This window comes from Pecten maximus, chromosome 3 (assembly GCF_902652985.1).
Source record: "Pecten maximus chromosome 3, xPecMax1.1, whole genome shotgun sequence".
NCBI classification, from domain to species: Eukaryota; Metazoa; Mollusca; class Bivalvia; order Pectinida; family Pectinidae; genus Pecten; species Pecten maximus.
The window spans coordinates 34,181,281-34,205,063 of record NC_047017.1 but is presented as its reverse complement, the minus strand read 5'-3'; the positions used below and the strand labels follow the sequence as shown (position 1 = coordinate 34,205,063).

At 37.6% G+C, this 23,783-nt stretch overlaps 1 protein-coding gene and 1 long non-coding RNA gene across 4 annotated transcripts in view; one reads left to right on the top strand and one right to left on the bottom strand.

Moving 5' to 3' along the window:
- Positions 1-20,427, top strand: part of LOC117323972 (5'-AMP-activated protein kinase subunit beta-2-like) — a 25,495-nt gene extending 5,068 nt beyond the window's left edge. For 2 of the 3 annotated variants that reach the window (XM_033879542.1, XM_033879545.1), the window contains exons 3-7: positions 647-740; positions 3,183-3,300; positions 4,745-4,878; positions 16,832-16,900; positions 17,219-20,427. In XM_033879542.1, the coding sequence (XP_033735433.1) occupies positions 647-740; positions 3,183-3,300; positions 4,745-4,878; positions 16,832-16,900; positions 17,219-17,296 (493 nt within the window). In that variant the 3' untranslated portion in view covers positions 17,297-20,427. The remainder of the gene's footprint in view (positions 1-646; positions 741-3,182; positions 3,301-4,744; positions 4,879-16,831; positions 16,901-17,218) is intronic. The other variant, XM_033879543.1, reaches the window with a different exon arrangement.
- Positions 18,021-23,783, bottom strand: LOC117323973. The gene is made up of 2 exons (XR_004531877.1): positions 19,295-23,783; positions 18,021-19,250 (listed from the first exon to the last, which is right to left on the bottom strand). It is a non-coding gene; the product is annotated as an uncharacterized LOC117323973 (long non-coding RNA).

Below are 23,783 nucleotides of genomic sequence, written 5' to 3'. Positions count from 1 at the left end.
TGAAACAGGAAGTAACATGCGATTCAGCTATGTGATACTACGCTCCAGCCATGTTTAAATCACTTGTAGGACAGTCTCTGACACTATGTAATTGTATATATTTTAAAGCTTCTGTATATAGTTCTTTGGCATTCTGTCAAGAAATGGAAACTTGACAGAAGTAATTGTAATGTAACATTTCATTGTCCTAGTTTCAATCCAAAAATGTGCTTTCTATATTCAGAATTACAGAACATGTCCTATAAAAACAACATACATATTTTTTAAATGCTCAGAGAGAGTACGTAACTGGGCTTTTGTGGCATTTCTCTGGAAAGGTTTACTCATTTACTAGTAATTTAAGTGTACTCTGATATACAAATTAAAATGTACATGTCACAGATTCACTATATAGTGTTTAAATACATTTGTAATGAATTGAAATTTGAGTCTCTAAATTATTTCCTGTCTCACTGCCAATGTATCCATGGTGTATGGAAATGAGGCCTAGGTTTCTCCATCCTACAAGCTGTTTGCCATGCATTATCACTAATAACCTTACACAGCTAGTGACACGCTTGATTGGTGTTGGTGTGCATGCTAATGATGAATATACAGATCTGCTGTGGCCATGTTTTATGTTTGGACATCTTTCACTGTGTTTCAGCCATGGGAACTTTATCACGATTTTAGATCTGCCAGAGGGGGAGCATCAGTATAAATTTCATGTGGATGGGCAGTGGATACACGGAGAGGAGGAGGTAGAGTTATGTCCCTTTGTGTTGTATATCTATATGTACAGCACATTAATCAAGTTACTGTTTATAGAGGGTCACTGGTCCTGATCCTTGAAACATGAATTTGAAGTGCATCCACTTGTAATGTTGTCAAAACCTCTGTGCTAAAGAGTACCCCAATGGCCCAATAATAAGCGTCCTCTAAAATTTTGTACTAAAAATTAAAGTACCCCAACTTGTATTGCAAAAACACATGTACTATATATAGCATACCTCAATAAGCATTGCCTAAACCTCTGTACTATAGAGTACATCAACAAACACAATATAAGACATTGTGTACTATAGGCATTGCCAAAAAACCTTTACTGTATAGGGTTCCTGTTAGCATTACCAAAACCTCTGTACTCCCTAATGAGTACTGCCAAAAAAAAAACCTGTACTAATGAGTACTTCAATCAATAAACATTGTCAAAACTCCTTTACTACCAGTATAGAAACTTTGTACTAAAGAGTACTTTGATAATTATCATTGCCAAAACCTCTGTATTCCCCACTGCCAAAAAAAAAACAACCAAAAAACGGTACTAATGAGTACCCCAATCAATAAACATTGTCAAATCTCCTCAATAAAAACATTTTACTAAAGAGTACTTAATAAAGAATTGCCACAACCTCTGTAGTCTGTACTTGCAATAAGCAATGCAAAATGACCTATCAGAGACTCCCTAAAATACTTACATTAATGCAGAATAAGGCTGCAAACTGATGTGGTGTAATTATGTACCTATATTTCAAGCACAGACGAGGGTTGCACACTGATATGAATTTGTAAGGGAGAAAGCTTCATTTGAATGCAATACTATGCATGTGTCAATTCTATCCAGTATACAAAACTGTAAATGCATTCTTAAAAAAAATATTTTTTATATTGTCAGTGCTTCAAGACATGATGTATGTCTATTTTACCATAGTAAAATGGTATATCACATCCATTTCAACCTATCCAAGTATTTCTGGATCTGTTTAGATACAGTCACTAGAGGTCAGAAGTTGGCCAGGTAGCTCATGGCAATCAATATATATAGAGAAAACTGTCTGCCTCCATCTGTTTTGTTTCGTGTTTGTGTGTGTGTGTGTGTCTATATACATAAAGATGGCAGATCTGATAAGGAAGGGAGACAACTTGAGTTATACATGGGAATATATACTACTAGTACGTATACTATTGGACATTTCTTATGGGTATTCCTGTGAATTGGTTTCCAACTCAACTTTATGTTATAATTAGGGTTTATCAGTGCCTTGATCATATATATCTATATGGGATGGGTTTAATTTTTCAGAAGCATATACATAATTTGCTAATGCTAATTATATTGAAGTGACCATGCTAATCCTACATACATCCAATAGAGTCCTAAAATGTGCCTGGCAACAATCAATGTTGCATGTTATGTGTACAGATAAAACATTTACATATTAACTTATAAAATGATATGTATATATATAGTTTTATCACTCTACTACTTGAGTATAACAAATTGAAGGATATTTCTCTGTGTAGAGGGTAAATAGAACGTTTAAGCAACTTATTACCGCTTTTATTTGGCTTAAACTGGCTAGTTTTCTTATATGAAAGATTTTTTTTTTATTAATATGGTGTCATGTTATCATTAATATTTTGCACCTGCTAGTGAAAAACCATTTAGCTTCTTTTCTCAGATATTTTGTCATAGTAGTTGTCTTGTATATTATATGCCAGTCTTTTTTGAGTGGTTATATATCTAGATGATATTATTTTCTATGATTTCAAGTTAAGTCATTTTGTAGAAACAATTTTGATTTGTTTGTTAATTGCAGAGATCTTTTGATAGAATTGAAAAATCAAAATAAATGATATACAGACTTTATCAATGAAGTTACTGTTTTGAATCCTCATTGATTTCCAATAGATTGGAAGGCTCATAAATATAATGTAATAGGTACAGAAACAATAACAGTGAAGACAAAGAAATGTGTTGAATTTTCAAGGTCATCAATCCTTTGTGAAGACATGAAAAAAAGTAATAGGAAACAGATAATGAAATTTGTAAAAATGTAGAAAACTGCCAACTTTGATAGCTGGCCATGGGTTCCTAAAATAACCACATGTGGTAGCTAGGGTACCTAAAAATGTTACAACCAAAAATAATACGAAAGAATTGTTACTCCTAAATAGGACCTTATTGTATATTATGTATCCTTGTTTCTTGTTCTTTTATAACAAATGGGTTAGGGGGTTTCCTTGAAAATTCTACAGATTTCATTGTCCACACTCATAAAGTAGACAGTATATATGTATATCAAGTTAGATAAAATAATTGAGTGATTGTTTACCTGAAATAGAAAATCCTGGAAATATGATGTCAACTGATATAGGTATTATATGACATTTGTGTAACTAATATGAACTCTGTGTTTCAGCCTACTGTAGAAAATACTGTTGGTACCTTGAATAATGTAGTCAACGTGAAAAAATCTGACTTTGAAGTGTTTGAAGCATTAGCACTGGATAGTAAAAATACCAACAGTGCCAAACGACGTAAGTACAGGGACGGGCCTGAGGGTGCCTAGGGTGAGCTCACTGCCTATAGTTACATTTCCTACTGTTTGCTGTCTGATGCAGATTCTAATACAATTTAACTCGGATGAATTTTTTACCACCGGAAGCAAAATCCTTTTAAAATTGAAGTAATTTTTCCTGTGCATTGACGTCCCCCTGATGGCTACGTATCCTGTGTTATGATATCATAATAGTTCTTGCTATTGATGTTGTTAACAGTCTAAGAACTTCTTTAATAGTAAGCTGATATCTAAGCATTGCTTTGCAAAAGTAGAATTGAAACAAACTGATCAGGGTTTTAGGTCACCTGAGACTAAGTCTCAATCGACCTATTCTAATCGCCTTTTGTCCGTCGTCGTCCGTCCGTCCGTAAATTTACATTTTCAACTTGTTCTCCAAAACTACTGACCCAGGGGCCTGAGGAGCCGGGCCAAAAAGGGTCAAATTGACTAAAAATTTAAAATCTTCTTCTCTACTCTCAGATAAGGTGGAATCAAACACTCTTCATAAATGGAAGGATCTTAAGGTGCTTTACCGAAATTGTGAATTTCATGACCCTGGGGTCTCATGTTTGCCCCTGGGGAGGGGGTAAATTTTACTGTAGTTTATAAAGGAAAGTCACATTTTTGACTATTATTTGTTGGATTTTTATTGTAATTCATTTTAACTTGGTTAATATTATCAGCATGGGATGACAGTTTGATGGTATGCACATGTTAGACCTGATTGACCCCCAGGGGCTGATGGGTGGGGCTAAAAAGGATCAAAGGGCTGCAATATCAAAAATCGTCTTCTCTTCTCACAGATATGGTGGAATCAAACACTCTTCATAGATGGAAGGGTCTTTTTTACCAAAAATGTGAATTTCGAGACCCTGGGGTCACACGTTTGCCTCTGGGGAGGGGGTAAACTTAACAATAGTTCATATAGGGAAATCACATTTTAGACTATGATTTGTTGGATTTGTATTGGAATTCATTCTAATTTGGTTGACATTATCAGTATCGGATGACAGTTTGATGGTATGTACATGTTGGCCCTGATCGATTGACCCCCAGGGGCTGATGGGCAGGGCCAAAAAGGGTCAAATTGACTGAAATTTCAAAGATCTTTTTCTCAAGACCCAAATAAGATAGAATCATATACTCATAGATGGAAGGGTCTTAAGGTACTTTACACAAATTGTGAATTTCATGACCCAGGGGTCATACGTTTGCTCCTTGAGCCAAAAAGGGTCAATTGAATTTTTTGAAATATTTCAAATCTGAGATGACCGAAAAGGCCCATGGGCCTCTTGTTTTAAAATATGCTGAATCATTCAGTTATCAAATTATGAAACTAAAAAAGTTTATTTTATAACCTAACACTTACAACGTTAACTACAAATATAGCAAAGAATTGGCAGAATGTTTGTTTTCTACAGATGACATAAGTGGTCCACAAAATGAATATGGACAGGAAGTCCCCCCAAGACGGCCGGGAGAAAAACACAGTGGGCCCCCAATACTACCTCCTCATTTGCTCCAGGTGATACTCAACAAGGACACACCGGCTCATGTAAGTCACACCCTTACCAGACTTACCTTGTTATAAATATACTAGACAGCTCATGTAAGTCACACCCTGGCCAGACTTATCCTGTTATACTAGACAGCTGATGTAAGTCACACCCTCGCCAGACTTACCCTGTTATAGGTATACTAGACAGCTGATGTAGGTCACAGCCCTTACCAGACTTACCTTGTTATAAATATACTAGACAGCTCATGTAAGTCACACCCTCACCAGACTTACCCTGTTATAATATAAGTATACTAGACAACTCATGTAAGTCACACCCTCGTCAGACTTACCGTGTTATGCTAAACAGCAGGGTTAGCACGGGGATTCAGGGCTCCGATAAACCACTCGTCCACTCGTCTTGCCCGGGTCAAAACAGTCAAGTGCCGAGTGAACTGTTGGGTCAGACTCGTCCTAGTGCCGAGCAAAAGTTTAGACCACACAGTCTGTGTCGAATTGTTACTAATCCAAAGACATTTAAAAAAAAAAGATTTTAATATCATATGTCGATAAGATGAACCATACACATACCTTAGGCTACCGTGACATGTGTTTACAAATGACTTCACTAGTACGGGCCGGTTCGTTCAACCGCTTGTAATTTACTAAAGCATGCGTCTGATAATAAAGCATCAAAGAGATGCTGTTAACAAACCAGTGCGCATGCGGGCGTTTCTTCACAACTTCCTTTACAACAACGAGCGAGCGGCTTGTTGATTTCTTTTTCAAAACAATCACTGACGAACGTTAAATGACGGTAATGAGGAAGTCCGACAAACTAGAGATCGAAATGACACAAGTGTTTGGTTTAGGTTGGTTTGATTCATTTAACAGATGGACTGCCTCCTGTGCGTGCGATATGCATGATTGTGTGTGGCGAGTGCGTATGTGTTTTTTGAGGTTGCAGCGTATTCCTGTTTAGTTTCTTTACGACTCAAGTGAGGGCGAAAGGTGAAGGGTAATTCCATAAAGAATAGATGACGAAATACGACATTTAATATATCATGAACTGACTACTACTATAATATAAGAGGCTGCTGGTCGGCCCTTTTTCTATCGGAAATGATTTTGCCAACTGCGCTGTGTACATGTAAAACCTATAACATTGTTGGAGTATCACGAACTGTTAATATTGTACAGAGTGCCCCAATCTTGCAGATACTTAGTTGACACTTTTTATAGGTACTGGTTCTATGAGATTAAAAACTTACAAAAGATAATTTTGTGATGTTTTCTTTCTTCTATAACTAAATATATTATTAAGACATGATAAGATGTATGCACTCACACAAGGACATACAATATAAAAGTCTTAACTTAAAACAAGATGAAATCACAAGTTAGCTATTTGGTGCCAAGTGGATTTCAAATAGTGCCGAGTGCTTGTACTATTGTTACTAGGCACAGTGCCTAGTTGTTCTAAAAATTCTATCTGAGCCCTGGGATTGAGAAAGCCTTGAATTTCACTTTGGGCCTTGAAAAGCCTTGAATTTTATTCTTGGCCTTGAAAAGTCTTAAAAATTGGTTTACAGCCTTGAAAAAGCCTTGAATATTAAGGTTTCATTAGGATAAGTGAAACCCTGGCCACTGATCACTTGGATTCAACTTTGTCTATGCTGCCTCCCCTACAGACGTTAATAATTACTATGTCAAGTTGTATTTTGATCAAGTGGATAGTTACAAGTTGCTTTTTTGTTCTCTTGTTCCCCCTCAAGATGACTTAGATGACGGGTAAAATGGGCCTTGAATATTTAATTAAGACATTGAAGAAGCCTTGAAAAGGCCTTGAATTGGTTTGACATAATCCGTATGAACCCTGAAACAGCTCATGTAAGTCACACCCTTGCCAGACTTACCTTGTTCTAAGTATACTAGACAGCTCATGTAAGTCACCTCACCAGACTTACTCTGTTATAGTATACTAGATAGCTCATGTAAGTCACACCCTGGCCAGACTTACCTTGTTATATGTATACTAGACAGCTCATGTAAGTCACACCCTCACCAGACTTACCCTGTTATAGGTATACTAGACAGCTCATGTAAGTCACACCCTCACCAGACTTACTCTGTTATAGGTATACTAGACAGCTGATGTAAGTCACACCCTCACCAGACTTACCCTGTTATAGGTATACTAGACAGCTCATGTAAGTCACATCCTCACCAGACTTACCCTGTTATAAATATACTAGACAGCTCATGTAAGTCACACCCTTACCAGACTTACCCTGTTATAAGTATACTAGACAGCTGATGTAAGTCACACCCTGGCCAGACTTACCCTGTTATAGTATACTAGACAGCTCATGTAAGTCACACCCTCACCAGACTTACCCTGTTATAGGTATACTAGACAGCTGATGTAAGTCACACCCTGGCCAGACCTAACCTGTTATAGGTATACTAGACAGCTCATGTAAGTCACACTGTCACCAGACTTACCCTGTTATAGGTATACTAGACAGCTGATGTAAGTCACACCCTCACCAGACTTACTCTGTTATAGGTTTACTAGATAGCTCATGTAAGTCACACCCTCACCAGACTTACCCTGTTATAGGTATACTAGACAGCTGATGTAAGTCACACCCTCACCAGACTTACTCTGTTATAGGTATACTAGACAGCTCATGTAAGTCACACCCTCACCAGACTTACCCTGTTATAGGTATACTAGACAGCTCATGTAAGTCACACCCTCACCAGACTTACCCTGTTATAGGTATACTAGACAGCTCATGTAAGTCACAACGTCACCAGACTTACCATGTTATAAGTATACTAGACAGCTCATGTAAGTCACACCCTCACCAGACTTACCCTGTTATAGGTATACTAGACAGCTGATGTAAGTCACACCCTCACCAGACTTACTCTGTTATAGGTTTACTAGATAGCTCATGTAAGTCACACCCTCACCAGACTTACTCTGTTATAGTATACTAGATAGCTCATGTAAGTCACACTGTCACCAGACTTACTCTGTTATAAATATACTAGACAGCTCATGTAAGTCACACCCTGACCAGACTTACCCTGTTATAGGTATACTAGACAGTTCATGTAAGTCACACCCTCACCAGACTTACCCTGTTATAAATATACTAGACAGCTCATGTAAGTCACACCCTCACCAGACTTACCCTGTTATAAATATACTAGACAGTTCATGTAAGTCACACCCTCACCAGACTTACCCTGTTATAAATATACTAGACAGTTCATGTAAGTCACACCCTCACCAGACTTACCCTGTTATAAATATACTAGACAGTTCATGTAAGTCACACCCTCACCAGACTTACCCTGTTATAAATATACTAGACAGCTCATGTAAGTCACACTGTCACCAGACTTACCCTGTTATAAATATACTAGACAGCTCATGTAAGTCACACCCTCACCAGACTTACCCTGTTATAAATATACTAGACAGTTCATGTAAGTCACACCCTCACCAGACTTACCCTGTTATAAATATACTAGACAGCTCATGTAAGTCACACCCTCACCAGACTTACCCTGTTATAAATATACTAGACAGTTCATGTAAGTCACACCCTCACCAGACTTACCCTGTTATAAATATACTAGACAGCTGATGTAAGTCACACCCTGACCAGACTTACCCTGTTATAAATATACTAGACAGCTCATGTAAGTCACACCCTCACCAGACTTACTCTGTTATAGGTATACTAGACAGTTCATGTAAGTCACACCCTCACCAGACTTACCCTGTTATAAGTATACTAGACAGCTCATGTAAGTCACACCCTCACCAGACTTACCCTGTTATAGGTATACTAGACAGTTCATGTAAGTCACACCCTCACCAGACTTACCATGTAATAGGTATACTAGACAGCTCATGTAAGTCACACTGTCACCAGACTTACTCTGTTATAGGTATACTAGACAGCTCATGTAAGTCACACCCTGGCCAGACTTACTCTGTTATAGTATACTAGATAGCTCATGTAAGTCACACCGTCACCAGACTTACCCTGTTATAAGTATACTAGACAGCTCATGTAAGTCACACCCTGGCCAGACTTACCCTGTTATAGGTATACTAGACAGCTCATGTAAGTCACACCCTGGCCAGACCTAACCTGTTATAGGTATAATAGACAGCTCATGTAAGTCACACTGTCACCAGACTTACTCTGTTATAGGTATACTAGACAGCTCATGTAAGTCACACCCTGGTCAGACTTACCCTGTTATAAATATACTAGATAGCTCATGTAAGTCACACCCTCACCAGACTTACTCTGTTATAGTATACTAGACAGCTGATGTAAGTCACACCCTCACCAGACTTACTCTGTTATAGGTATACTAGACAGCTCATGTAAGTCACACCCTGGCCAGACTTACCCTGTTATAGGTATACTAGACAACTCATGTAAGTCACACCCTCACCAGACTTACCCTGTTATAAGTATACTAGATAGCTCATGTAAGTCACACCCTCACCAGACTTACTCTGTTATAGTATACTAGACAGCTGATGTAAGTCACACCCTCACCAGACTTACTCTGTTATAGTATACTAGACAGCTCATGTAAGTCACACTGTCACCAGACTTACTCTGTTATAGTATACTAGATAGCTCATGTAAGTCACACCCTGGCCAGACTTACCCTGTTATAAATATACTAGACAGCTCATATAAGTCACACCCTCACCAGACTTACTCTGTTATAGGTATACTAGACAGCTCATGTAAGTCACACCCTGGCCAGACCTAACCTGTTATAGGTATACTAGACAGCTCATGTAAGTCACACTGTCACCAGACTTACCCTGTTATAGGTATACTAGACAGCTGATGTAAGTCACACCCTGGCCAGACTTACCCTGTTCTAAGTATACTAGACAGTTCATGTAAGTCACACCCTCACCAGACTTACTCTGCAGTGGCGTAGGAAGTCGTCAAAAAGTGGGGGGGCAAAATTTTTTTAACCTTAAATTTTATGCACTAAACAAATCGTATGCCATCTCCGCAAAATTAACCAATAATTATCATTTCAACATCCCATGATAATTTTGATAATTTATGTAGTACAAAATAAGTTATTTACGCAAATCAGAATATATTATTTATGGCAAAACATGAATCACCAGGCCCGGCCAGGATTTTTGAAAGGGCGGGGGGTCCAGTAATTTAGTAATAATGCGAGCGCCGTAGGCGCGAGCCGATTTTTTTTTGCTTTTTTTTTTTTTTTTTTATGAGGGGTCTGAGGGGCTGCCCAGCGGGTCCAGGGCAGCGCCCTGATAGGGTGTTCAAGGGGGTCTAAGCCCTCCGCGGAAAATGAATATAGCACATTTCCAATAATTCGGGATCAGGTGCGGATCCAGGAGTTTTCGAAAGGGTGATCCAGTGATCATGCGAGTGCCGTAGGCGCGAGCTGATTTTTTTTCCCTTTTTGCGAGAGGTCTGGGGGCCGCCCAGCGGGTCCCAGGGTGGCGAAGTCCCCCTGTGGATCTGCAATCGAAAGGGGGGGGGGGGGGCATTAATTTAGTGATACAGCGGGCGCCATAGGCGCGAGCCGAATTTAATTTTGTATTTCCTCGTACCTGTCGGTAATTAGTATCACTCTATTCACATTAAAACCTCGCATTCTTATTCATGTTGTGTTTCTGTCTTGCTCTCATTATGAACTCAATTAACTTCACAAATTATCATCAACTTATTGAATCTATGTGATGAGGTTAAGCAAAATTTCGTATTAAGATATAAATATTGACTTACCAGGCTCTATTGCAGACGACCGACACACAGGTCTGAGGATTGATATACTAGTATAAAAGTCGGAATGTTCCGGATGTACAAGATAAAGTTTTTATCGTTGCCTTCAAGAAAACATTATCGGTTCGAAAATATACAGATATTTATCGAAATGAATATATACAGGAAACTGCATTGAAGTTTAGCGAAAGGACCTACGGAACTAACGTTCAACGATGCTGATTGGTTCAATTTGTAACTCGTTTACCTGTCAATCTATACTGCGAAGTATGTGGGCGGAGCCTGTTCAGTGTTCAAACGTTGAAACAGCCGGTGTGTCGGTAAATTCCTCTATGGCACGTATGATAGAGAGTTTTAAGTTCACACTCGCAAGTTCCCGGAATCGTTCTTGGGTCATTAAAGATTTAATTTTCGCAAAACAATTTTCAACTGGATTTAGATCAGGTGAATATATATACAGGCAAGAATGTATAGCCGACACCCTGCATTTGGAAAAACTGTGAAAGGGCTATCTCTGCGTTGTTATGGTGTATTGCACAAATATCCACAACTACTACATCGCCCGGTAAAAAAGCCGATCGACCAAGTCGGTCCTGAGATAAACTTGCTTCATTCCAGAAGTTCAAGTACGTGTTTATGTTAGAAGGTCCATCCACGAAATTGTAATATATAACACCATTCAAACCTACAACTAGGTTTAAAGTTAAATTACGACCTGAGTGAAATTTGCCTATTTCAACACATGCAACACCCTTTTTAGAATGACCATAATTAGAGTTAGTGGTGGTTATTTTGAACCCACTCTCGTCCATAAATTTCACTTGACAGGGCCGTACCGTTTTGCAAAAATCCATAAAGGCTTGTGTGTAAACCATATTATGTTGCGAAAACCTGTCACAGGATGGGCGTGTAATCCGTTTATATGTAAGATCCAATTTTTTTGACATAGTTCTGTATATAGTAGAAGTATCAACTTTTCCCGAGACGGGGGAATATTCAATCAATTTTTGTTTCAGTTCTGTCCCGGTTATAGATGGTCTATCTTTTTTTTAAAAATGTATCATCTCAATATCGGTTGTATTAAGCTTTGGTCTTCCCAATGTATTCCGTGTTTTTTCCGACAGAGCGCCATCTGGCACATATTGCCTCCAGAAATTTGTTACAGTCTGGCGATTAACTTTATACTTTTCCGCAACTTTGGTAAAAACTCCTCTAGGAATTTCTCCGGTCAAAACATTCCCTCCAAGATGCAATGTTTCTTGGACAATCAGCTTTCTTAAATCCGAACTAATGCCGTCTCCTTTTTTGTACTCTCTGCCACTCGCGTTTTTCCGTGTAGTCATTTTGATTTTTTTTCTTCAATTTATGACACTGGCGCCAAAATATCTAAAAATAAATAATAAAAAGCACGAAATGTCGCTTTGGTGTTAGTCACGCTTTGCTTTCTTTTAAATATTTCAATTGAAATACTGCTTTTGATCATTATATATTATAATGGTTATTTTAACGATAACACCAAAAACAAAGTCCAAATATACATGTTTGTGACGATTAATTTAAAAAAAAATTAAAAAAAAATCGAACCTTCCGAAACCCTATTTCAATCAAGAAATGGAAGCGTCCAATCAACAAAGGTTACGTCACGGTCAAAAGCGTGCGACCCGTAGAATACCACATGTTACATGTAGGTCAGACCGATTGCAGTGTATCAAATACAGTTATGGAGTCGTTACAGGTGCAGATTGAATATGGACACGAGAAAATAAGGAAATTTAATATTCCAGATCGGGTTTGTACATATGAAGAACTGAGGTGCGACATACAGTGTCGGATTGACAATTTGCGGGAAAAGATATTCGGAATACAATATCTTGACGACGAGGGAGCCTGGGTCATTGCGGTGAGCGATACTTGCATTGCTGAAGCTTTTAGGTGTGCTAAAGTTCTATCGGGTACATCAATGAGGAGAATGAAATTACGTACATTTGATGGAAACTCCCCACAGCCATTTGTAAGTCACAAAGAAAGAAATGATTTGTTACAGCCACGGTCTTTATTTTCGGATGATAGCCATGATATGCATGTAGATGCCAACCAGGCTGTCGTGGGACAGAGTCACCAAGGCACTGTGTGTACTCCGCATGGATCAACTAAGGTATATAAAACACCTTTACAGCTGATGATGGATGATTTACAGGACGACATGCATGTGAAAACTGTGGAATTAGATAGTGCTAAAGAACAACTACAGGCTCTGGAAAAAAAGTAACCAAATCCTAATATAAAAGCTGATAAAACAAAGTTGCAGTGTGGGCAATGCCACATGAGACTCGGACACACGAAACGCAACTGTGATTGGGGCGTGTGTGAAGGGCCTCACATGTGCAATGATCTTGATAAGCATGACGTTAAAAAAAAACAAATTGTGGACGCTGCAGCGACAGTGAAAACTTTGACAAAAGAACTTGAAAAACTTAAACAGAATCTTGGCTTAAAGCAGCACACGTACGACGAAACATGTAATACATTTTTCAGTAAGGTTTTGCCTTACCTCGTCAACACGGATATAGAGAAGTATTATCCCGTGGGTGCCTACGGTCTTCGCACGCTCTGTATGGGGGCTATACATCCCGATATAGCGGTCTTGGAGAAACGTTTTAGAGGTATTGTACCGAAGGATCTTGATTCTGCAGCAAAAACATTTGCCGCAATATTAAAATCTGACTGTTCCACAAAATTTGGATTCAACAAAGCCAAAGTTCACAACAATCCTGTGAAGCAACTTTTACAACAGAGGGGCGTTCAATACCCCGAGTTTTCAACGGGAACTCAAACATCTGCGACGCTAAGTACCCCCGCGGCGGCGAACTCGGCGATAGCCTGGCAACCTAATTTTAACTGGATAACGCCATCTAACATGGTAGTTGGCCCGTCGACAACGTCACCACAAATAATGCACGTGCCATATCAGCTCCAATTCAACAATCCGTTTGTGAGACCCATATCTGAAGAAGACGACTTGTGTTCGCCACTACCCCCAAAGAAAAGGAAGATGTGAACATACAAATAGCATGTGTCAAAAGTTTCCTTTTTGTGTAGGATAGTACATTCTCACCAGGTACCATCAAAGATTTTCTTTCTTTTAATATTATCGCCTGCGAGTGAGGCAATTCTTTTTAATTTTCTTTACACTTTTAAAAATAATTTTCATCATTAAACTTTTGATAAAACGAGTGTCGCTTGTTTTGTATTATTGATTCTGAAATGAATGTTCAAACGGGAAATTTTAGTAGTATTGTATTTAAAAAAAATGTATGATTTTCAATTTATTCATTACAGCACATTTATGTAGCATGAAGGCAAATGTAGATGTACAAATATATATCCACAATGATGTAAAATAATTTCTTTTAACAATGTAGAAAAATCATTTTGTCATCATTTGTATACCGAAAATGCAAGATTTATCAGTTTGTTTCAATTAATTGTTCCTACGGAAATATTTCGGCATTTAGAGTTAACTGCTAAATTATTGCCCATTTGTATGTTTTTCAAATAAAATGGATATATAGTATATACATCAACACACTTTATCATGCAATATAAACAAATAACCGTGAGGGATACGTGTAGGATAACACAAGTACATTTTACGTTTTAACAAAAAAAATCTTTTTGTAATTACGAATGTGCTAAATATGGGAAAGTTGAAAATAGTATATCGTTCCCGAAATTGAACATTTCATTTCATTCATCATGTCAAGCCATGGCAGTTACGTGTACTACAATGTACGATAAGATCAAAGGGACAGTAATGCATCGCAAGACCTCCGCTGTGACACTGAAGGAATCCGACAACAAACGATTTGATTGGTCATTCGATCAAAAGGAGTAAACGGAGGGGCAGAGCAATGAAACGCTAAACTTCAATGCAGTTCCCTGTAAATTCGTGTTTTTCCCCCTTTTTTTAGATTTTCGATGTCAAAAAGCTCTGTTATAGGTATACTAGACAGCTGATGTAAGTCACACCCTGGCCAGACTTACCCTGTTCTAAGTATACTAGACAGTTCATGTAAGTCACACCCTCACCAGACTTACCCTGTAATAGGTATACTAGACAGCTCATGTAAGTCACACCCTCACCAGACTTACTCTGTTATAGGTATACTAGACAGCTCATATAAGTCACACCCTCACCAGACTTACCCTGTTATAAATATACTAGACAGCTCATGTAAGTCACACCCTCACCAGACTTACTCTGTTATAGTATACTAGACAGCTCATGTAAGTCACACCGTCACCAGACTTACTCTGTTATAGTATACTAGATAGCTCATGTAAGTCACACCCTTACCAGACTTACCCTGTTCTAAGTATACTAGATAGCTCATGTAAGTCACACCCTGGCCAGACTTACTCTGTTATAGTATACTAGACAGTTCATGTAAGTCACACCCTCACCAGACTTACCCTGTTCTAAGTATACTAGACAGTTCATGTAAGTCACACCCTCACCAGACTTACCCTGTTATAAATATACTAGACAGCTCATGTAAGTCACACCCTGGCCAGACTTACTCTGTTATAGTATACTAGACAGCTCATGTAAGTCACACCGTCACCAGACTTACCCTGTTATAAGTATACTAGATAGCTCATGTAAGTCACACCCTGGCCAGACCTAACCTGTTATAGGTATACTAGATAGCTCATGTAAGTCACACCCTTACCAGACTTACCCTGTTATAGTATACTAGATAGCTCATGTAAGTCACACCCTGGCCAGACCTAACCTGTTATAGGTATACTAGATAGCTCATGTAAGTCACACCCTTACCAGACTTACCCTGTTATAGGTATACTAGATAGCTCATGTAAGTCACACCCTTACCAGACTTACCCTGTTATAGTATACTAGATAGCTGATGTAAGTCACACCCTCACCAGACTTACTCTGTTATAGGTATACTAGACAGCTCATGTAAGTCACACCCTTACCAGACTTACTCTGTTATAGGTATACTAGACAGCTGATGTAAGTCACACCCTCACCAGACTTACCATGTTATAGGTATACTAGACAGCTCATGTAAGTCACACTGTCACCAGACTTACCATGTTATAGGTATACTAGACAGCTCATGTAAGTCACACCCTCACCAGACTTACCCTGTTATAGGTATACTAGACAGCTCATGTAAGTCACACTGTCACCAGATTTACCCTGTTATAAATATACTAGACAGCTCATGTAAGTCACACCCTCACCAGACTTACCCTGTTATAAGTATACTAGACAGCTCATGTAAGTCACACCGTCACCAGACTTACTCTGTTATAGTATACTAGACAGCTCATGTAAGTCACACTGTCACCAGACTTACTCTGTTATAAATATACTAGACAGCTGATGTAAGTCACACCCTGACCAGATTTACCCTGTTATAAGTATACTAGACAGCTCATGTAAGTCACACCCTGACCAGATTTACCATGTTATAGGTATACTAGACAGCTCATGTAAGTCACACCGTCACCAGACTTACCCTGTTATAAATATACTAGACAGCTGATGTAAGTCACACTCTGACCAGACTTACCTTGTTATATGTATACTAGACAGCTCATGTAAGTCACACCCTTACCAGACTTACTCTGTTATAGTATACTAGACAGCTCATGTAAGTCACACTGTCACCAGACTTACTCTGTTATAAGTATACTAGACAGCTGATGTAAGTCACACCCTGGCCAGACTTACCCTGTTATAGGTATACTAGACAGCTCATGTAAGCCACACCATCACCAGACTTACCATGTTATAGATATACTAGACAGCTCATGTAAGTCACACAGTCACCAGACTTACCATGTTATAGGTATGCTAGACAGCTCATACCTCACCCAACTAGCCTCTGACACTCAACATGAGCACACAGTACACATTGATTATGTGTGGCATCACATCTTGTTCATTAAACAAGGGGCCGCGGTGGCCGAGTGGTTAAGGTGTCCCGACACTTTAACACTAGCCCTCCACCTCTGGGTTGCGAGTTCGAAACCTATGTGGGGCAGTTGCCAGGTACTGACCGTAGGCCGGTGGTTTTTCTCCAGGTACATAGGACGTTAAACAAAAACAAACCAAACCAAAATGTTCATTAAACATTAATTATTGTACTTTCCAGTGTGAGCCCACCCTGCTGCCTGAACCCAACCATGTGATGTTAAACCATCTTTATGCATTATCAATAAAGGTAGGTATATACCAACAGTAGCTATATCAGTATAGCAGTACTGGTATGTCCCTTATAAATGGGTAATTAGAGTCATTTAATGATAAATATATGGTAAATTGAGCTGTAATAAAGATGATTTTATTGTCTGTAATTATTTGTCTACTATTTTATCATGATGCACATGTAACTTTATTGACTGTTAAATTGTTATCTATTTCATCATAAAAATGTTTTTTCTCGTGACTTTAACAGTTTTACTGTCTTGAAAAAGAAAAGATCATTTAATAGATTCATTGCATTGGCCATAAAGAAATACAATGATATCCTTGTTTTCAGGATGGTGTGATGGTGCTAAGTGGTACCCATAGATTCAGGAAAAAGTATGTGACTACTCTACTATACAAACCAATCTAGCTTCTGTGTTTAATTAATTGTATCTGAATCTTGTCAGATTGACAGCTGTTTTAGGAATATTTTATAAACCAAGGAATCGAAGAGGATGAGAACCGATGTGGTGGTCATTGTCTAGTTGCCACAACTAGACGTTCTGTATATAGCTTAGACCAAGTAAACTTGAATGCTAGTTGTGCAAATATATAATATTTGAGTGTGTGTATGACGGGGAGAGATTGTAAGCTTGAGTAAGAATTTGGAAAGAAAGTTGTAGTTTTGTTTTATGTATGATTGTGATATATGTATATATAAGGGTTGTAAATTGTAAATATTTAGATGTCAACAACAGACTTACTGAATCAACTAGACTTTGTTTTTATCTGACACAAAGTGACAGTCATATCAGAATTATAGGGTGTAGAAATGTCACGGATGTACTGACAGATGACACAGGGTGCATACAATCTGGAAATGTCCTTGAACTTTGCTCTGTGGCCTTGAAAAGCCTTGAATCCTGGCCTGTGACCTTGGGGAGTCCTTGAATTTGGCTATATATATGGCCTTGAAAAGTTTTGAATCCTTGGCTTTGACATCAAGTAGTCCTTGAACTTTGCTATATGGCCTTGAAAAGTTTTGAATTCTGACCTATGACCTTGGGAAGTCCTTGAATTTATTATATTGCCTTAAAAAGTTTTGAATCCTGACCTGTGACCTTGAGGAGTCCTTGAATATACGATTAAGTGTGTTATATATTTAATTATGCAGAGATGTGAATATTGAAAAATATACTTTCAATCAAATTTTTTTAAGAATTATTATTTGTTGAGTAGGTGCACAACCAGATAGAAAGTAAATTGCATTTTGTTTCTCTAATTAATAGTCCACAGTAAAATTGTCAAACATTGAAATCATGCATGAAAAATGGAATCCATTGGATTTTCAAAAATAGTTGTAAAATGTATTTTATTTTGCATGAAAAGTTCCCTAAAAAATTAAATTAGGACTTTGAATGGCTTTGGATTTGGTGTGACCAGATTAGTATGTACCCTGTGATTGAGCCACACCAGGTGTCGGTCATGTTTAAAGCTTCCTTTTTACAAGGATTGGCTGTAAAGGAAGAAAATGTCATTGTAACACTTAACACACAAGTCCTGTAATAATTTAATGTGATAAGAAGTTAATTCTACGATGAAGAGATATGTTCGTACATACTTGTTCAGTAAGTGCTGTCATTCTGTGTTTGAACCAACAGATGTTTAAAGGTACATTGTTGTAAAGTGCTAAGATAAAATTATATTTACCAACCAAAGTTCTGTTTTAATTTGTTCAAGCTGAAATACTGTGATAGAAGTAGAAACTCCCACGAGGTCTGTGTAATGTTTTTAAAACTTACTTTACTCTTTGGCAGGCTTTGATTAGACCAGATTTTTATGGTAATTATTCTATTTAGATATTTACACTCACAAACAAAACAGAATTAACCAATCGTGCAATAGCTTGAAATTTTGTATCAACATCCATATGTTCATCCTTCTTTTGATTTTCTGAAAATAATCTTTTCTGTATTCACAAGACTTGTAAAGCCATTATGTACCCGATCATCTGTTTACACTAAGACTTAACATACCAGATGGATAGTGTTCAGTCTTGGTAAAGTTTCCAACACTAGTTTGGGTGGTAATGATAGTGGAGGGCCTTGCTGACATGTGTATTATTTTATCAAATTAAAGTTCCTAAATTCATTGCAATTTTCAAATATGCTAGAATTCAACGACGTAATCTTTAGATTTGTTAATTATGATTATGATTCTATAATTTGGACTGGTGATAATATTGAAGAGTCAGTCATCTGTATTCCAATGTACCTGTATCTCAAATTCCAAATTCCAGTATCATGTATTCCAGATACCTGTATTTTGTGTTTCAGATACCTGTATTTTGTGTTATCGATACCTGTTTCTAGCATCTCAGATACCTGTATTTTGTGTTATCGATACCTGTTTCTAGCATCTCAGATACCTGTATTTTGTGTTACTGATACATGTACCTGTATTTTGTTTCCCAAATACCTGTAGTTTGTGTTCATGTACATGTATCTCATGTCCCAGGTACCTGTATTTTGTGTCCCAGGTACATGTACCTGTATTTTGTGATACTGGTACCTGTATTTTGCGATACTGATACATGTGTCTTGTGTCCCAGGTACCTGAATTTTGTGTTAATGATACCTGTATCTCGTGTCCCAGGTACATGTACCTGTATTTTGTGATACTGATACCTGTACTTTGTGATACTGATACCTGTATTTTGTGATACTGATACCTGTATCTTGTGTCCCAGGTACCATTATTTTGTGATACTGATACCTGTATCTTGTGTCTCAGATACCTGTATTTTGTGATACTGATACCTGTATCTTGTGTCTCAGATACCTGTATTTTGTGATACTGATACCTGTATCTCGTGTCCCAGGTACCTGTATTTTGTGGTCGAGATACCTGTGTGGACACCTGTATTTTGTGATACTGATACCTGTATCTTGTGTCTCAGATACCTGTATTTTGTGTGATACTGATACCTGTATCTTGTGTCTCAGATACCTGTATTTTGTGGTCGAGATACCTGTGTTTTTTTCTATGTCTTGTTCTATATTGTCTCCTCTTTTGATTTTTAATGTGTCAAGTCTCAGTATTATGTGAAAGAGATGAAACAAAATATGATGCATGTACCAGAATATTTGATTAACATTGATTGAATAACGATTTCAAATATTTATTTTTTGTTCTGATTCGATCAACAGCATATTCTTGCTATATATTAATTACGGTAGTTTTAAATGATATTTGTCTTTTCCTCACTTGAACAATTACCGGTATATGAGTTACTGCTACAGTGCTATTGTTAAACACTGACTGGCACTGATTGGTAACACTTGCATTTGGTACACAATAGGGCGTTTGTAATAGTTGTATAGTTATGTCAGTCTGTATATATTTACTCCAGATTCAAGCTCTTTCATATGTAGTACAATTGTGATAGTAGAGAGATGACATCATTGTAACCGTGACAACCAGTGCTTGTGTCTGATTTTTGTTTGCCAAGATGGTTTTATGCCTTATAATTGTGATTGGCATTAAATCTGTTGATTTTTATGACGATTTGTTTTATGTTTCCCCATTCATTGGTTTGTAGCATCATTTATTAGTCAGTTACACAGATATCAGTAAGCTTTGTGATCAGTTACAATTACCAATGAATTGTTTAAAAAGCATCTACATGTGTTTTGATTTGTATATTTTATAGTTCAACAGAAAAATCTAAAGGAATTGTTTTGATTTCATCGTATGATTTTTTGACTGTGATTAAAACCTATGTCCTAGATGATATTAACAAGATAACATACACCATAATAGCTACACCATTATATATACAAAATGCACAATATAGACAGCATTGTTTTATATAATCTGTAGGAAGATTGTAATATTGAAATCTATTGAGCATCATGATAAACCTTAAATGGGTCCATCTAGCTAGCTGTACCATTAATGTTGAGTGTGAAATTTTGAAATTAAAAATTGGGTGAGACAGTTTTGATGAGAATATTGGAATGCATTGATACGTTGACTAGTCTTGAAGGTGTCCATCAATGAATGACGAAAAGGTATAAATATGAACTGTTATAAAAAATGATAGATGATCTCATGGTCCTGTCATTCTCGCCATTCCTATCACATTGACTGTCAGGGTAAAAGTTAAACTCTGTAGCCTTATATTAATCTCTAGTTGTAATACACACCTTCATCACCATATAGACTATGAAAGCATCAAACATACTCAAAAGTTTAGTTTTTCTGGTATTTTTTCTACACACTGATTTGTACTGATGTGACCCTTTAAGTTCATAAACACAAAAAGAATACAGGCTTTAGTAATGTACTGTTATCATTGTTACTGCTCAAATTTGTGGCATGTTTTCTTAAACAGATTAGGTTAGCAATCCTACTGTTTACAGGCTACTTAAATGTATAACTACCATCAGAGGCAGTATTGGTAAGTGGCAGATTTGTATAGTAAAAGGTTAACACTCATTGAAAATGCAAGAATTACCTGGTGTAACTGTTTTGTGTACTGTAGGTATGGTGACAGAATCAATACCAAATTAAATTATAGATTTATTATAAATCATACAGGTACACATTTGCAGATATTTTTGTACAAATTCAGCTGTTCATTCCATCCCTTAGAGATTTTTGTAGATAAAACAAGGGGAGCAACTCTGTTTGGCTTCATACAATAACTATACTTTAATACACCAGGAAATGTATGGAACATATGGGCTGATACACTTCAGAATATGAAGTAAATAAACTATTTTTTAGTTAGTACCGACTTCCTCCTAGAGTGGGGTATCTCTTCCTTCTTTGAACCTGTGATTCCAACATAATCAGTGAACAAAAGAATCAGAAATCTTATGTTGTAATGGAAACAAAACTTGTTTGGTATATTTGTAACTATGAAAACAACAGGCATTCTTATGTGGAAATCTTTCAGTAATGTTCATATAATGCTGTCATATATATGTCCACTTTGAAGACTACGTATACCACACCTGTCATATATATGTCAACCTTGACGATTAAACATGTGACATGGGCGGAGATCACCATTTTGAAGTCATGTGATGAGAGGATGCTTGGTCACAACACAATCCTTAACAGCTTGATATTTTGGAAATAATATGGTTCCAATGTAAAAATATGATGTTCACAGTACCATACCTAAAGCTAAAAGATAAGGGTCTATACTAGTTTTTACCTGGTACTTGATCAACAGGCTTATGTTGAGCTCTGTAGGGAATTGTCATTTATGTTACTATAAATTTGTGGACTTGAAATATTTGTATATTGATACCTGGGGTTCAACACCAGATCTAAGGAAAATTTTCAAAACTTGGATCTAGCTTTCAATTATTACATTTTTATTAGCCTTAATTTATTTGAAGTTCTGTTGATTTTCCCCATTTCTAGTTTTGTTGCTTGTCCAGCTTCGTATATCTTCAGTATTGCAATAGTGTTGGTATATTTATCCCTGTTGCTTAGCAACAATATTAAGATGACACAATCGAACATATTTGAGCCTTCAAGACCTGCTCCATTTATTCTTGGTGGACTTGATGTATTACTCAATTGACAAAACTTGCACGGCTTGTTACCCTGTTAAGTCACAAGTGTAGATTCTGTCCAATCAAGTAAATTACCTGATTCCATCATCTAAGAACAAATCGAGCAGCGTCTTCGTTCAGGAATACTCCTTGTCTTCCTACAATTCCTGATGTGTTCTGGTTGTATGATGACATTGGATTGATGGTGGACTGCCACACAAACATCATTGGGGACATCGATCACTAATGGCAATGATTGATTTACTTGCATAGAAAGATCAATTAAAGACACTGCACTAGAATGATGTTTTGTAAGCATTTACTTCAGTACTAGGCCTACAATCAGTGTTACTGTAGATGGTGGTACGACTTTAGTACTACAGTCAGAGTAACTGTAGATGGTGGTACGACTTTAGTACTACAGTCAGAGTAACTGTAGATGGTGGTACGACTTTAGTACTACAGTCAGAGTAACTGTTGATGGTGGTACGACTTTAGTACTACAGTCAGGGTAACTGTTGATGGTGGTACGACTTTAGTACTACAGTCAGGGTAACTGTTGATGGTGGTACGACTTTAGTACTACAGTCAGAGTAACTGTAGATGGTGGTACGACTTTAGTACTACAGTCAGAGTAACTGTTGATGGTGGTACCACTTTAGTACTACAGTCAGGGTAACTGTTGATGGTGGTACGACTTTAGTAGTACAGTCAGGGTAACTGTTGATGGTGGTACGACTTTAGTACTACAGTCAGAGTAACTGTAGATGGTGGTACCACTTTAGTACTACAATCAGAGTAACTGTTGATGGTGGTACGACTTTAGTACTACAGTCAGAGTAACTGTTGATGGTGGTACGACTTTAGTACTACAGTCAGGGTAACTGTTGATGGTGGTACGACTTTAGTACTACAGTCAGAGTAACTGTAGATGGTGGTACGACTTTAGTACTACAGTCAGGGTAACTGTAGATGGTGGTACGACTTTAGTACTACAGTCACAGTAACTGTAGATGGTGGTACCACTTTAGTACTACAGTCAGGGTAACTGGTACGACTTTAGTACTACAGTCAGGGTAACTGTTGATGGTGGTACGACTTTAGTACTACAGTCAGGGTAACTGTTGATGGTGGTACGACTTCAGTACTACAGTCAGGGTAACTGTAGATGGTGGTACGACTTTAGTACTACAGTCACAGTAACTGTTGATGGTGGTACGACTTTAGTACTACAGTCAGGGTAACTGTAGATGGTGGTACGACTTTAGTACTACAGTCAGAGTAACTGTAGATGGTGGTACGACTTTAGTACTACAGTCAGGGTAACTGTAGATGGTGGTACGA